The sequence below is a fragment of the Lynx rufus genome, unplaced genomic scaffold (assembly GCF_022079265.1).
Source record: "Lynx rufus isolate CCGP_SWC_20201006 ecotype Redwood Valley unplaced genomic scaffold, mLynRuf1.p SCAF_3, whole genome shotgun sequence".
Taxonomy (NCBI): Eukaryota; Metazoa; Chordata; class Mammalia; order Carnivora; family Felidae; genus Lynx; species Lynx rufus.
Genome location: NW_025814845.1, coordinates 88339637 through 88356743, shown reverse-complemented (window position 1 = coordinate 88356743; position 17107 = coordinate 88339637). Strand labels below are relative to the sequence as shown.

General features: G+C 36.5%; 1 protein-coding gene across 1 annotated transcript in view; it reads left to right on the top strand.

Annotated features, from left to right (window-relative positions):
• Positions 1–17107, top strand: part of COL25A1 (collagen type XXV alpha 1 chain) — a 451340-nt gene that overhangs the window by 305572 nt on the left and 128661 nt on the right. The window contains exons 6-7 of the mRNA XM_047090485.1: positions 6039–6065; positions 6212–6238. Of these exons, the coding sequence (XP_046946441.1) occupies positions 6039–6065; positions 6212–6238 (54 nt within the window). The remainder of the gene's footprint in view (positions 1–6038; positions 6066–6211; positions 6239–17107) is intronic.

Here is a 17107-nt window from a genome sequence, read left to right as displayed (position 1 = left end):
ACATTTACATGTCCCTTCTCCAGACTCAGAGCACATTGGCTGGTAATTGGCCATAAATGCTTAGAATATGAAACTTGCTGGACTTCATCATTCTATGGTAATGAAAAGATTAATCAGAAAAATGTTTGTTATATTTCAAAGATGAAAATGATGTACACTTTTCTGGGATAAAAATCATAACTCCGTTCTATTCCAGCAGCTCTGGCTGCCAAGAATTTCCAGAGTTTGCTTTTTTCCTTCTTTTTTTTTTTTTTTACTTGTAGCAGAATTTAATTTTGTTTCCATGATTGCCATCTTTTAGAAATCATTCCCTCTTTAGCTTTTGCCAGCTCAAAGTAGGCAAAAATTATAGTTCTAGTGAATGAAAGGTCTTAGTTGGGATATCCAACCTCTATGAATATATCTGTCTTTTCCAGCTATATTTCAATTACTTTTATGCAGATTGAAATCCAACCTTTTACTGAATCTCATTTATTGTACCTCTCATTCATAATGGTTTTAGTTTGGTTTTGTAATTCAATCAAAATAAGTAATAGAGCATGAAAAAGGATCTAAAATCTTAGTTGTTTGGATAGAAATAGATTTGGGGAGACTGAAATTGGTATAGGCCAAGACCCACGTTAAAGACTTGGTACAAACAAAATTGTTGCCTTACATCCTGAATTTGAAGTCATTTGAATTGGAGCTAATTTGAAGTTTGCCACTGATATTTATAAATACCTTGGTAGTAAATTCGGAACACTCTAAAAGAAATGTTCCAACTGCTGAGAACACTAATAATACAAATTTTGTTAACACTTTTAAAACTTATGTAATTAGGGCTCATAAAATAAAACTAATTAGAAATAATTATTTCAGATATTCTTATTTATTTATTTAGTGGACAGTGTAAAAGATAGGACTCCCAACATTCCAGACCAGACCAGAAAGACAATTCCAAAAGAAGACTTACATAGCCATATATAATGACTCACTATTCCCTTATTTATCACCACTAATTTTACCATATTTACTTACCATTGACCTCAACCTTATTTTAGCAACAAAGTTTTACTTTCTTCTTTTTTTTAATTAAAAATTTTTTTAAATGTTTATTTGAGAGATAGAGAGAGACAGAGCTCGAGTGGGGGAGGGACAGAGCAAGAGGAAGACACAGAATCTGAAGCAGACTTTAGGCTCTGAGCTGTCAGCACAGAGCCTAATGCAGGGCTCTAACTCACGAACCACGATACCATGACCTGAGCTGAAGTTGGGTGCTCAACCAACTGAGCCACACAGGCGTCCCATGCTTTCAAATAGTTACCATTCAGACACTGATACTGATACCTGAACAACAAATATGTCCATTAGCTATTAAATTGTTAGCTTGATGCAGCTGGAAGGAACAAAATGCCATTGTAAAATACACTGTAATTCAAATAATTCATTAATTTTTATTGCTGTCTATCTTTTTTGTTAATACCAGTGAAGCTTTTTTTTTTAAGTCTAAAAGCAAAATAACTTAAATATTGACCCAGCTTTGATTTTAAAAGTTAGCAATCAAAGAAACTTTTTCTTAATTTGTAATGTTTTGACCTAGAAAAGAACCATGGCTCCCAAATCTTGAAATACTATCTGGGTTTATTATGGTTGCCCACGTTTTTCTTCAAATGCAATCCATATTTGCAGTGAAGAGGATCCAATTCAGAAAAGAAGAGTGGGATTTCAGTCAGAGCAGAAGAAAACACCTGCCATTAATCCCAAGAGCACAAGTGGGGTCTGGAGCGTCCGAAGCAGCCGCCACAGCTGTGAATGGAGGTTGACCTCTGCTTCAGTTCTGTCTTGAGCTGGCAGGTGCCAGGACGCCATTCTGTCTGCTCAGAAACATCCCCTTTTGAAGCAGCAGTATTTATTGCTCAATTGTGAATGCAAATTTTTATGTGTTTGTGAATTAAGGATCCTTATATATGGCAAGCTGTCTAAAGAGCTCTAGTTGACACACGTGGCTTTGGCATTAATAATTGGACTTTGGGGAAAAAAAAGTCATCTCTGTTCCCCACTGTAAAATTGTTTTAGAAAAGCTTTGACCTCAAACATGTCATAGAACCTAATAAAGTGCCTTTAGAGGACTGGTACAATGAGAGGCTTGGCCTCTGAAATCTCACCAGCAAAAGTAAACTGAACTGTAAAGAGAAGCTTTTGGGGGAGGAAGGGGTGGGAGTCGGGGAGGGGTTCCACAGTAACCGTGAGTAATCTTACAATAGCTCGATTTTCAAGGGAATGTTTCTTAATGCTAGTATTGGGAAGTATTTAACTGTGGCACTGGGCCATTAAGCTTTTACAAGACAGACCATTCAGGTTTTCTAAATCAGCCTCTCCCACCATATCCTCCACCAGTGTCTAGAACATTGCCAAACTCTCTATAGACATTTGACAAATGTATATAAAAATCAAAATAGAATTAAATAACATACAATTTAAATCAAGACTAGAACCTCCACTGTACTCCTTAAACTTGATGGTAGGTATCCTCTCATTCTTGTTTTGGGTTTCCTTTGCCCCACCAAAAATAAAACTCTGCTTGCAGGAGCACTAGAGAACATTATATGTGTGTTGAAAATGACCAAATAAATTCTTTAAACTTAATTTTGCAGAGGTAGACACACAATCTATACCAATTACTCATTACTTAAATCACTGAAAACATTAATAAGTATTGAAATTTTACTGAAAACATAAAGAAAAATAATTTTCTTGGTTTCCCTTTGTTTTTAATGGCAAAATTATTGGGGGGGGGGCGGAGACAAGAGTTTGTTTCGTTGATTCCATTACCTTAGCTCCCTCTCTCCCTCCCTGACCCTCCACAATTCCTCTTTTTCTCATTCAAACTTGAGACCTTGGGGCCAACTGCCCAGGACACTGTGGGAAAATGCAATTGGGAGGCATTTCAGAAGGCATCTGTCGAAGGCAATCACATGGTCATCATTCTTTCTGAGAATCTAGTTCTAGAGCTATGTCTTATCATCCTAACCTAGTCACACAGACTAGGTTAAAGTCCTGGCTGACTCACTTGCAAGAGACCTAACCTTGATAATCTTTGGGTTTTATTTTTGGCATCTATATCATAACACTTCACTGGATAGGGAGAAGATTAAATACAGTAACAGGTGAAAGTTCTTTGTTGATGGTAAAATATATAAACCACAAGACATTATATTACTGTTATTATTAATTTCATGATAACCTCACAGCTGTTTCCAGAAGTGTCACAACTGAGAGTAGGAATTTGGTACCGTGTCTCTGTAGCTGATACTTAGCAGGAGATATTTTAGCAACAGAATATTCCTACATTTTCACCTGAAGGGACATAGGAGTCTCTACCAAGACTTAGGATGGTACTTTGCCAGCACCTTGGCTGTGCTTCCAGTCTGGACTTGATCCTTGTCTCCCAGCCCTGCTAAAGGTGAAGGTGAGAGATTAAAGGTAACTCTGAAATGCACCAATTCCTCAAGTAGGCTGAGCCCTGAAACATGACTTCATCTTTAAGAGCTAGGGGGAAAAAAAAGTATTGATGCCTCTAGAATTAGCATTTCCTGCTGGTGTATTTGCTCAAAGGTAAAGAAAATCTCCGTGTGGCTTAGGAATAGAAAATCCTACAAAAACCACATCTATATGACTATCTGGTTTATGACAAAGGTGACACTGTACTACAATGGGGAAAAGATGCATTTTCAATAAATGGTGTTGGGTTAATTTGATATTCACATAGGAGAAAAAAAGCATCTCGACTTTGACCTCACATCATGCTCAAAGTCAGTTCCCCATGAATTCAGATCTGAGTGTGAAAAATACTCTATTTTTTATTTTTTTAGTTGTTTTTTTTTCTTCAGTTTGGGCACAGTGCCATCCCAAACAATGTAAGTTTAACATACAGTGTTATATTAGTTTCAGGTGCACAATATAGGGATTCAACAACTCTGTACATTATTCACTGCTTATCCTGATAAGTGTACTCTTAATCCCCTTCACCTATTTCACCCATTTCCCCCCCTCCCCACACATACACACTCACCTGTCTGGCAACCACCAGTTTATTTTCTATAGTTAATCCCAAGCAGGCTCCGCACTGTCAGCACAGAGCCTGATGTGGGGCTCAATCTCATGAATTGTGAGATCACGACCTGAGCTGAAACCAAGAGTCAGATGTTTAACCAACTGAACCACCCAGGTGCCTCTGTTAGTTTTGTTTCTTAAATGCCACATATGAGTATTTGTCTTTCTCTATCTGACTTATTTCACTTAGACTCATACCATCTAGATCCATCCATGTTTTTACAAATGGCAAGATTTCATTATTTTTATGGCTGAGGAATATTCCATCTCTTTGTTGTTTATCTTAATTAAAAAAAATTTAATTCTAGTATACAGTGTTATATTAGTTTCAATGAGGCTTTGGCTTTTAGAATAAACATAGAAAAACGTCTTTATGACCTTGGAGTAAGCAAAGATTAAGAAATCTTTGGAACACAAAAAGAGATAACTATAAAGAGGAAAATAATGTTAAATTGAGTTTGTTAAAATTAAGAACTGCTGTTCGTCAAAGCTGTTGTTTAAGATAACATAATCATAACACACAGAGTGGGAGAATATATTTGCAATAAAAAACTGAAAGAAGAGTCATTTTCAGAATGATGTAAAGAACTCCCACATCTGTCTCCATATATCTATATCTATCTGTATCTATCTATCTATATAGAGAGTATATATATGTATATATATATACATATACATATACATATACACATATATATATTTGAGTCTGTTTTTTTATTTGTCTGTCTTTTTTCTTGTTAGTTTTATTTCTTTTTTTTTTAAGTTTATTTATTTATTTTGAGAGAGAGAGAAAGAGAGAACCAGCAGGCAGGGCAATAAAGAGAGGGACAGAGAGAGGGACACTCTAGCAAATCTAAAAGACAACTCAACAGAAAAAGGGCAAAAGATGTGAATAGACACTTTATGGGTAAGGATGCAAAAATGGACAATACATGCGTTAAAATGAGTTCAACTTATTAGTCACTGGAGAAGTACAAATGAAAACACTGTGTGAAACTACTATGCCTCCCACCAGAATGTCTAAAACAAACAAACAAAAAAAGATGGAAAATACCAAGTATTGGCTATGATACAGGGAACTGAAATTCTTGTACATTGCCGATGGGAGTGTAAATTGTTAGAACCACACTGGAAAACTATTGTCAGTATCTACTAAAACTGAACATATTGGGTATTTTCTACAACCTAACAATTCCACTTCTAAATTTACACCCAACAGAAACGCATACAGTTTTTAATCAAAAGACTTAAAATAGGATGTTTATAGCAGCACTGTTTTCAGTAGTCAAGACCCAGAAAACAAATGTCCACCAAGCAATAGGATGAACAAAAAAATTATGGCTTATTCAACACAATGGAATATCATAAAGCAGTAAGAGCAAGTGATCCACGGCTAAACACAAAATTACGCATAAATTTTACACATACTAAGCAAAGAGGTCAGACACATACTGGTTTGATTCCATTTACATAAAGTACAAAAACAAACTATTTTGTCAGAGGTCAGAAACAGTGGTTACTGGTGGTTGGGGGTAGTGACAAGAAAATGTCACCACAGACCCTTTAGGGTTTCCTTACCTGGGCTCTACTTGCATAGGTATGTTTAGCTTGTGAAGATTTATTCAGCATATTACATACTTATGACACATGTACTTTGTGTACTTTTCTGTGTGTGTGTGTGTGTGTGTGTGTGTGTGTGTGTAGTACAATGGTATAGTATATGTACTATCCTGTATAATATACTGTATATATAATAACATAGGTATTATACAATTTTCACATTGCAACCTTCTTCCAATTATAGTTTAGAACTCAAAATTCCCTGAGAAACCTCATTGTCAACTATACTTATGTGCCCTTTGCATGAGTCTTGCAACTAACCAGCTGATCTGTTCAAGCTACAGTTTTTTTTAATTTATTTAAAATTGTTTTTTCTTCTTTTTTAGGGCCCTCCTGGTCCAAAAGGTGATAAGGTAAGAAATTGTATAGCAGAAACAAATTAAGTTAGTGGAAATCCACTGGTATGCTCTATGCTATGTTATATTTTGGTCTTTTTAATGAGCGTCCCATACAGACTTTATGCTAAAACTATCTATCATCTCATCTTCCTACTCTACAGGGAGAACAAGGTGACCAGGGACCTCGGGTAAGTTGTATTCTTCCAATCTTGGGCAGAGAATTGGTTTTCAGCTCCAAACTTATTGAATTAAAGTAACCCTGGCTTTATAACAACCTTTGTATCATGGTTTAGTAATAGCTGGCAAAAATATCATACCACTTGTAACTGAAATAGCCTTAATAATAACTAATGGGTATATCCTATAGCATTACATTAATTTGATACTGTAAACAGGTGACTGTACGGTAATTAGCCCTGCTTATGAAAGGCCAGAATCACTACTTAAAAGTCAACAGCAACCACCCATTCAATGGCTCTTGGGTCCTTCAGATTTGCATGCATTGTTTTGCAATATAGAGGCCATTTGGATTCCTGTTGAATTTGGCCCTTCTTCTGCAGTTAAACTTTGTGTGCTATTGCATAAATATGTTATATTACAGATGAAAATATTAATTCATTTTATATTTTTATTCTTCATCACAAATTTGAATAATATTTGAGTTCCTTATTTTTATGGATTTTTAAGCAGATAAAAGGTGAAATATGATTTAACATTCCGGGGAGGAGGGGCATTCTTTTATTCTTCTCAAACGTGGCTTTTTTAACCATTATAACACAATGGTGAATGCTTTGTTGTTACCTTGGTAGTGCCAAGTACTCTGCTTCACATCTGTGCCTTATTACCCAAATGTTCAGACATACTGTTCCAATGATGTAGTGGCTCCGTTCAGACATACCTCTCAATTTTCTCATGTCACTATGCACAAAAGCGAGCATTTGGTTGAAGAGTCATTTTTTACAGTGGAAAAGCACATTTAAAACTTTCAGGTTGAAAACAGAAACTGTGTAGATTTTTGTGTAAAGTTCACTGTGTGTAGACAATTATTGAATTCATTTATACTGCAGTAGGGGTTTTATTGCCAAAGAGGTAGTTGATGCAAACTTGAAAAGTTTGTAGCCTTATCTTCTCATGTTTACTAAATTAGATAAAAGCTATGCTATGACTTACTTTCCTTTCCATTTTTCAGCTGTTTCTTTACAGAATAATAATGATTGTGCCACAGAGCATTTTGTTTCTCATGGCAATTATTCTAGCTGATGACTAGATTCAAGCTAAAAGCTCATGTTAGTGGTCAAGGAGATTAAACATCATGATATCTGTCATGGATGTGAATGGAATAAAATTCTCATAACCTTAAGTGATTAACATACAGCCACTTGTTCTGTATGTGGTGATTATTTCTCATGGCATGTCTCCATGTATTGAGTATCATTTCTTTCTACACGCAATATCAAAATCACTCAACTTGCCCTTTCCAGGTAAGGGGGAAACTGTTTCCATTCTGAGAAATCTTCTTTTGGCAAAGGAAGTGAAGGGGTGGTTCACAGCTTAGCTGTCATCAGTATGCACGCAGTCCTCATTTTCAAAAAGGTGTGTTGGCTTTCATCGTTCCAAAAAGTGATGATTGATTATAAAGCTAGGCCAAATTTTCAGGGTGAAACCTGAAACCATGTGAAATTCACCTGGTTTCATGTTGCATTACAAACTAAGACTTGGACCACGTTCCTTGCAAGTTTGGCCAAAGTTCATGAACTACTTTGACGAACCCAGACTGCCTTTCATAGCGATTTCAGCCAGTTTTCACACTGACTGAGGCCAAGTTTCACACGATTCAGGGACCATTTAGCATTTCAGGTGGAAAGCGGCAAAAATTGATCCCATTTTCTCCAGGATTTTGCTTTTTATCAAAGGAATTTGGATTGAACTTATCATGCAGGGTGAATCTTCATGGGTAAAAATCTAAATGCCCTAGAAAGTATATGTGGAAGAGAATGAGAACCTACCAAATTGCCTGTCTTTTCTCAGATTCCTAACTTAGAAACAAGACAGGTCACATTCAATGCTCTCTGAAAAATAGATATTACTTTCTAGTAAAAAAGTATTAGCTACTTATCAGGAAATTTATCACACAAAATAGTGAAATGAAGGCTTTATACTTCCAGAAAATTTGAAAGTAAGTTAGAACTGGAAAAGTCTTCAATAGTAATGAAAATTAACTTTGGCCATATCCTCTATAGGCACACTATTCCAGCTGATGCCCATGGAGGCTCTCTTTTCTAAAATGTAAATCTTTGTATTTCAATACCCTGTCCATTTTTATCCTATCAAAGCTTTTGAATTCAACTTTTTATGATTTGTTGCAAGTAATTTATTTCCATAATTAACTTAACGATATGACCCTCTATCATTTCAGTTCTTTGTTAGCTCACCTATTATTAAGGAATTTCTACTGTTTCCTTGAATATGGGCTTTTTTTTTTTGTCTTTTTGGTTCCCCAAGTGTCCAACAGGAATATATTAGGCCACAGCAGGAAAAAATTAAAGACAATATAGAAATTAAGAAGGCAAAACTATTTTGAAACACTTGTACATATATTTAGCAATATACATTGAACATCTGTTATCGTCAAGATACCATGCTTAATACTATAGAAACTATAAATGGGTCTACTTTCTCTCTCTTCTACCACCACCGAATTCAACCTGCTATTATCTCATGTTCTTGACTACTGTCGCAGCTTTCCAAGTAATCTTGCTTCTTCTTTTGACCCTGTATAATCCCTTTTCTACACAGCAGCCAGAGAAATCATTTTATATTGTAAATTAGATCATGTTACTCCCTGTTTTAATCCTTAGAGTGAAATCCAAACCACTTTTCTTGGCCTGCATGGACTGTCAAGATTTGGCCCTTGCCCACCTCTATAACCTCATTTCACACCATTTCCCTTCCCCACACTGTGGTCCAGCCACATACTCCTCTATGTGTTCTTCAAACACATCACACTCACTCCTAACTTGATGACTTTCTCTTTGCTGTAACTTCTGGTCTTCTGGTGATTGGGTTCTTTTTATCACTGAGATTTCATCTCAAATACCTTTTTGGGGAGAACTTCTTTCCCCAAGTATCCAATCTAAATCTGAGATTGTCCTATTTTGTGTATTTATTCACTTGCTTGTTATCTGCAAAACATGCCCCTCCATTTACATAAATTCCACGAGAGCAAGGGCTTGGTCTATCTTGTTCATACCACCATCACCTAGAACAGTAAGGACTCAATAAATATTTGTTGCATGTTAGAATAAAATATTATTACATCATTAATGCCCTCAAGGAGCCTATAATCTCATGGGTGCCTGAATAAGAAAACTATGTGGTTGTGTAAGTCTTAAATAACTATATCAAGAGATGCTAGGTAAGTGAACATTCTTCCATTTTAAATAATCATTGGATCCTGGAAGTGGTGACACTTGAGCTGGGACTTGATAAATGGATAATCTCTAGAAGAGAAAGGGAAGAGGAAGACCTTACACCTTCCAGATAGAAGCAATAGGACAAACAGTATTACACAAGTGGGAAATGACAGGATTTATTTAAGGACAATAGTATTTTATTTGCCAAGAGTATAAGTTAAATATAGAAAAATTACATCATGTATGGCTTGATTTTTTAAATTAAAGTTATACTATGGAGTATTTTGAATGTGTAAGTGTGATGGGCAAAAGGAGACATTGAAGATTTTTTAGCACATCATTTGATTATAGTACCACCAGACTCTTCAGTGTTACTACCAGATGTTCTTTATGAAAATTTACTTGATGATGGTATCTTGTATAAAGTAGAATTGGAAGAGACTGAAAGGACCAGGAAACAGTTGGTCATCCAGGACAAGGTCATAAGAGCCCGGGTTATCAGCATAACGTCCAGTCCTCAGAGGGGATGGGCTGGCTCAGTCTGCAACATTGAGTATTATTGGCGGGAAGGGGCCACACTAAGCAGAAAGCTCAGTGTCAGAATGAGAAACTCAGCAGCGGGGAGGAGCTATGTTGGTGAGCCAAAGAAGAAATTCCAAAGGAGTCAAGAAAATATGGGAGAGAGCTCCATGTTTTTTATGGGGCCTACCTGTAAGTTTATTTTTCTCATATAATGAGAAGTTCAGAGAAGGCAATTGATGGTATTATTTATATAATTCAATGATATAACTATGGAAGTCTCTGTGAATCTCTTGACTTTTCATTCATGATTGTAAGAAGGCTCCTTCAAGTCCAGCCATCACATCAGTATCAGCAAGGAAAATATAGGAAGAGGAGTCTGTATAAGAAAACAGAAATTTTCCCATGAATTTCATAGCAGACTTCAGCTCATGTCTTATTAGCCAGACTGTGTCAGATCGTTACCTCACAGCTGGAAGTGAACCAAAGAGAATGGGCTTGAAAAGGAAAGTTGGGTCATCTTGTAACCAAACCAATGTGAGTTTTCTCCTTAGTGAGTTACAGATAGAGACTATACTAGGTGGAATTGTCATACAAAGGAAACTTTATTTGCAGCAAATAAGGAGATCATGAGGAATAACTTCCAAAGCGTGACTTCCTGAGCAGGGATGAGTGGGTTCCTTTTATTTAGGGTTAGGATGAATATTCAGAAAGGAGAGATTTGTCATCACATGTAAAGGTGGGCATAAGCTTGAGCAGGCATACTTAGAAACCATGTCTATACATGCATCATACAGTATGTTAATGAAACTCGTACTCCTCCTTGGGCAGAGATTTTTAATATTATAATGAGGTGGTGGTAACTATTGGGGAAGAGGGAGGAGCTATGGGCATGTTCTAAGAGCAAGTATAAATTGGATGAGGTCTTGGGCTCATTGTTTCTGCAGGGCCTTGCTTGTTCATAGACTGGAACCATATGAGTTGATGTTGAGTCCAGGCATCTGTGGAGACTGCTAGTGGATTTGTTAGCGGAGTCTGATAAGACATAGTAGCTGATTAGGGAGAAACAGTTCTCTGGAAAACAAGCTTTAGCCTTTCTGCTAGTTCCAACTTCATTAACCCTATGTGGCACAGTTTCAATCTCACCAATAGGGTTTGCCACAAGTGCCAAGCAAATACTCAAAGAGTGAAAACCAGGGATGACATTAATAGAGGAGAAATTAAGAAGAGAGAAATCTTTAAGCAGAAGGTGAGAAATGAATTCAATCTATATTGGATTTACATCCAAGGTCGGTGATCATTGGGGACTTGTGGCAAGATCAAGTTAAAAAAAAAAAGCAGTCAGGGAATAAAACAGGAAGATACTGAAGTGAAAATTCAGCACAAATCTTTTATTTAGATGTAGGGTCTGATGTTGAAAAAGGATACAAAGATAGGGCTGAAGTTTCTGGCTTGATAAAATTGGTCAGAAGACAATCAGAAGTATAAATAAGTTGAATTTTAGTTATGTTGAGTTTGTGATCTTGCTAAATTACTTTGCTGGGATAATGTAGCAAACAGTTGGAAGCATGAGACTGGAAATATGAGGTGGTGCCCTAACTGTTACGTAGCTGAACTGTCGCAGAGTGAGAACTGAAACTGTGGAAGTGGAAAAATAGTGAGTGAGGGAGTGAAGTGAGTGAAGGGTGCTTGGGTGGCTGAGTTGGTTAAGTGTCTGACTCTTGATATTGGCTCAGGTCATGATCTCCGTGGTCATGAGATGGAGCTCTACATTGGGCTCTGCGCTGACAGCCTGGAGCCTGCTTGTGATTCTCTTTTTTTCTCTCTCTCTTTCTCTCTCTCTTTCTCTCTCTCTCTCTCTGTCTCTCTCTCTCTCTCTCTCTCTCTCTCCCCTTCCCCTACTTGCCGTGTCCCTCGCTCTGTCTCTCAAAAATAAAAAAAAAAAAAAAAAGAAAAACCACATTTAGGGGCGCCTGGGTGGCTTAGTTAAGGTCTTAATCTTGGAGTTGTGGGTTTGAGCCTTGTGTTGGGCTCTGCACTGGGCGTGAAGCCTACTTGAAAGAAAGAAAAAAAGAAAGAAAGAAAGAAAGAAAGAAAGAAAGAAAGAAAGAAAGAAAGAAAGAAAGAAAGAGGAAAGGAAAGGGAAAAGGAAAGGAAAGGAAAGGAAAGGAAAGGAAAGGAAAGAAGAGAAAGGAGAGAAAGGGAGAGAGAGAGGGAGGCGAGTGGGAAGGAGGAAGGAAGGAAGAAATATCCACATTTAACAAGTGGGACAAAGAAGGAGAATCAGAAAAGAGTGTGAGAATTCAAAAGCAAATGTTTTAACACTAGAGGAGGAACTACTTAAAAAAAAAAGTGGCTAATGAAATGCTCTTAATGAAAGGAAAGTCACAGGGTTGAGGTCTATGAAAAGCTTTTGATCTTGGTGTTCTGGAGTCCACACATATTAAGGGAGTACATTTTGTTAAGCAGTGAAAGTCAGATTGCAAGACGTTAAAAGGTAAATGGTAGGAAAGTTGACTATCTTTGAATACTGTTGATGGCGTATGATTTAATGCAGAAGAAAGTGGGCTAACCTTTTTGGCATGAGCTTTCTGTCAGTATACGTTGAACCAGTTTTGAGCTTACAATTTTAGGTATAATATAGCAACCGTAGATATCATTTGTTTTTATTCTACAAGACACCGAGTGTTAGATTTCCACAGATGAATGCATCCTGACGTTAGAATTGCACTTTCTTCCTTGCTTCCTGGGGAGATGTCATTACAGATTTGCCATTAATCTTCAGTACATTTGTGCAAACATCGCTGTTCAGCAGTTAGGCCTTTGAGCTGTATGGTGGGGCTGGTGCTTTTTCTGTGGTATCAGTCACCAAGTCCGGGCTCCATTTTCTTCATTTCATCCTCCTAAGTTTGTATCATAGAGTTCTGAGGCTATGACGTCACCTGTATTGAAACAGAGGTTGGAGACCTGCTGTAAGGAAGTGGAGGGGCATTCCTAGACTGAACAAACATTGGACCAGGACCAGGAAGTAGTATTTCATGCATCATAATTATAATTGCTAATTATTTAGCCTTACAACTTGCTGAACACCTTTGTAGGCAAGTTACACACATCATCTCTAAGCCTTACTACAGTTCATCAAGGTAGGATAAAGGAAGGGAAGAAAGGTAGGAAAAGTGCATGCAGTGGATTTGAGATGATTCCATCCACATGGGCTGGGTTCAGGCTGGACAGGGACCAAATTCTAACTCTGCCACTATCTGTCCCTATGATTATAAGAAGCATTAGATAAAATAATGTATAAAAAATCTATAGCAGGTCCTCAACAGATCACAGATGATCATTCTATCCATGTATCACGTGAAGAATCTGGGGTGAGGTCACTTGCCCAAATTCACATAATTTGTAGGTGGGAGAAAAATGGATTCACACCCAGCTCTCTTGGCCCCTAGTTTATATCTTTCCCAGTGGATCTTGCCTGCTCCCCTATCAACAAGGTAGTTGTTATAGTCATCAACCTCAATGTGAAACAACAGGGATTACTATCTATGGCTCAAATAATAACACCAGCAATAATGATAAAGTAATCTTATTCATCTCTTAAAATACACCAACCATTCTGTGAAGACATATCTTATTTCAATGACCCTATGAAATAGCTGCTTTCATTTTTTCCATTTAATAGGTGAGGAAACCAAGATTTAGAAAGTTTAAATATTTTGTCCAAGATAACGGAGTCAGTCAGTGGCAGAGCTAGGATTTGAGGCTAAGTGCTTACAGTTTACATTTAACATATATTTTCTCATTTATCCTCAAAAGTAATTCTGTGAGTTACTTTTTTTTTCTGATGAGGATTGAGCTCAGGTTAAATGACTTGTGCAAGTCATTTTTACACACATCGACCAAAAGATGATGCTGAGAGTCAAATCCAGATTTTAAGTTCTGCTTGCTATCCATGATAGCAAGCTGCCTTCACACGGCTGCTAGGACCTTTTCAACTTTCAACTTGTGAATGAGAGTGAAAAATCTGGGGAACACAAATGCAAAAAGGAGCATTTTTTCTTTGCAATCAGTCTTTACAATTCATGCACTGTTGGCCCTCCAAAAAACAAATGAATGAGTGACTGCCCCATATCCATACCCTAGAACCCCATGCAATATAAGGGAGCAGGGCAATGCTGATCTCCAGGCAAATGACATCAAAATACCCAGTTACCTTCGTGTAATACGATTTTTCTTCGCAACTCAATGGCACCAATTTGAAAATTGTATCAAGATCCTGGTATATTTGTTATTGATTTTTTTCTTTAGGATAAATAATCAGATCAATGAAGTCTGTTTTCTTCTCTTCATAATGCTGTGTTCACATGTTGTACAAGGTATTTTGTTGATTCTGCTTTTATTCTGACCCTCTTTTTGCAAAAGATTGCATTGTATTTCTTCATCAGTCACAGAACCTGAATGTCAAGTGTAAAAGACTTAAGACTTTCAAGGCTTTTCCCATTGTTGTCTGCACCCATTACTACCACCACCATCACTCTTCAAAGAAGACTTCTTGTTTGCCCAGTTCTTAAGGGCTGCTGCCCTTGTCATGAACCACAGCCGTGGGAATCACAGTGGTACTCAAGGCTTTGATGTTAATGGCTCATATTTCTTTTCTCTATCTTAGTGACTTAAAAACGTATTTTTAAAAATAAGCAAAACTGTTTTAGTGTGTAATACTGTCTTTCTACATTAGGGTACTATGCTGCTCTGAAATTGTGGCAAATTTACTAATCAAACTTAGGCAATAAGATGAACAAACATCATGATGTTATCTTTTGACTATGTATTAATCTTCTAATCAGTTGGCTACCATCACCTTGCCAAATAACACAGAGCCCTGATAAGTAAAGATTTAGTGGTTATTGGTCTCAATATCATCAGCCAACAGCTGGTTTTAAATGAGTCCTGAGCTCTCACAGTTTCAGTAAGCCACCCAAGAGCTCCGTTTAACTATTTTCATAAAATTCGTTCTCTTCCCAGTGTATTCGAGTAAATTTTCATAACAGCTGGGACTACACAAAACTGATAGCATCTTAAAAACATCTTCAGCAAGACAGATTAAGTTCCAGAAAAGGAAAGCATTTAGAAGTTTATTTTATTATCTTAACCTTTGTTGACTTGAATGATTAAACAGATTCTTTGGCTCTGCTAAAACATTTAGGCCTGGATATTAATTTGATGTCCTTATTTACTTAACCCTTGCCTTTCTCTTCAGCCCTAATGAATACACTACTCATTTGGTACTGAATGTATTGCCTGTGAAAAGGGAAGGGATATAACACAATGGAAAGAAATAAATTGTGAGAAAATTGTTTTAATGCTTTCCAGATTCAGCAGAAGTTGGCATAGAAACAGAAAGCTCATTAAAATTTGCAAATGTTCTTGTATTTTTTATAATCAGAGTTCTCTTTTCAGGTTTCTCTGTCATACTTCAAACCACTAAGAGTTAGTATTGAATTAAACCTAGAAACATTTGTAAATGTGTCCTAATGTGGGTCAATTTAAAAAAATAAATTATTTTTGCAAACAATTGTTGATATGTAGACAATATTTCCCTTGGAATTCAGTGTTGTGAATTATACCTCCATTATTGCTTATGTGGCTGAGCCCATCAAATAAGAAAAAGAAAACACTTTAGGTCTTGTACATTTTTGTCTAATGTAAAAAATTATGTAAGCAAACCTATAAATAGAGTAATCCAGTGGGGTAGACTTTTATACAAAATATTTGGAACTAAAAGTGAACAATTTGCAAACCCGTATATTAAAACAACAATAACATAATAGTGTAAAGCTTGAGAGTTGAGCCTTTAACTGAAAATTCTATTAATGACCACAAACATATTAAAATAAAATAAAAATCCAACCCGAGGCATATCCTCTGACAAGGAATTCTGGGGAATGATGCCAACCAGTTTAAACACCCATGGATTTTCTTTCAGTGTTTTTAATGCAGAGTGACCTTCACAATAAAATAATTATTCATTCCATTTTATGAAGTAAAAGAAAGATTTCATTTGCCCACAGTCTTATACTCATTGCTTATATCAACTGCAGTAGCCTCCTGTTTACTTTTGCACATGATTTATTTATCTGGATATATACCTTTCAATCTTTTCAGGTCAATGTACACCATTTCACATTTTTCTTAAAAATGAGTGAAGGGCTGCCTGGGTGGCTCAGTCAGTTAAGTGTCCAACTTCAGCTCAGGTTATGATCTCGCAGTTCATGAGTTCGAGCCCTGCATCGGGCTCTGTGCTGACAGCTCAGAAGCTGGAGACTGCCTCAGATTCTGTGTCTTCTTCTCCCTCTGCTTCTCTCTCTCTCTCTCTCTCTCTCTCTCTCTCTCTCTCCCTCTCTGTCTCTCAAAAAGAAATAAACAAAAAAATGGGTGCAATGAAAGATTTTAGATAAAAGAGAATACATGCATATATATTTAACATTCCATTTATATTTTTGTTTGTATTTTTATAAGTGCTTGCAGATATTTTCTAAATAAAGAATTCCTTGATACATTAATGACCTCTCAAATACAAAATTAAACATGTTTTATTATTTTTGTCTTACAAGTTAATTTTCACTTGAATTCAAATGTAAGAGTCTTATGTTTATTAATCCACATAATAGGGAGCAATGGTTTGCATTTATGCCTGCAAGTGAAGCATGTAATAAAATATGGAGGGTGAAATAGATTTGTGGTTGATGACTTTCAATATTATATAAGGAAGAGGAAGTAAGCCTTTAGGTGAATGTATTAAAATCTATATTTGAAATGGACAAAAAAATTGAACCAACTGCTGTTGGTAATATCTATGAATAACGAGCATATTGCAAATAGGAAATACAGAAACTGATGAGCAATTTACACTAACAAAATCCAACACAATTCCCACCCTTCTTTTTCCATCACTTCCAAATGCAGAATTATAGTTGCAACAAAAATGTTAATGAAGTGGATTCACCAAATAGAAATCAAGAAAGTATGAAACAGCAGGTTTTTAATTGTGCATAAGGATTTGCAGAAGGGACTAGAATATAGGACATTATTTTTGATTCTTCCCTTCAGAATGGGGGGGGGATA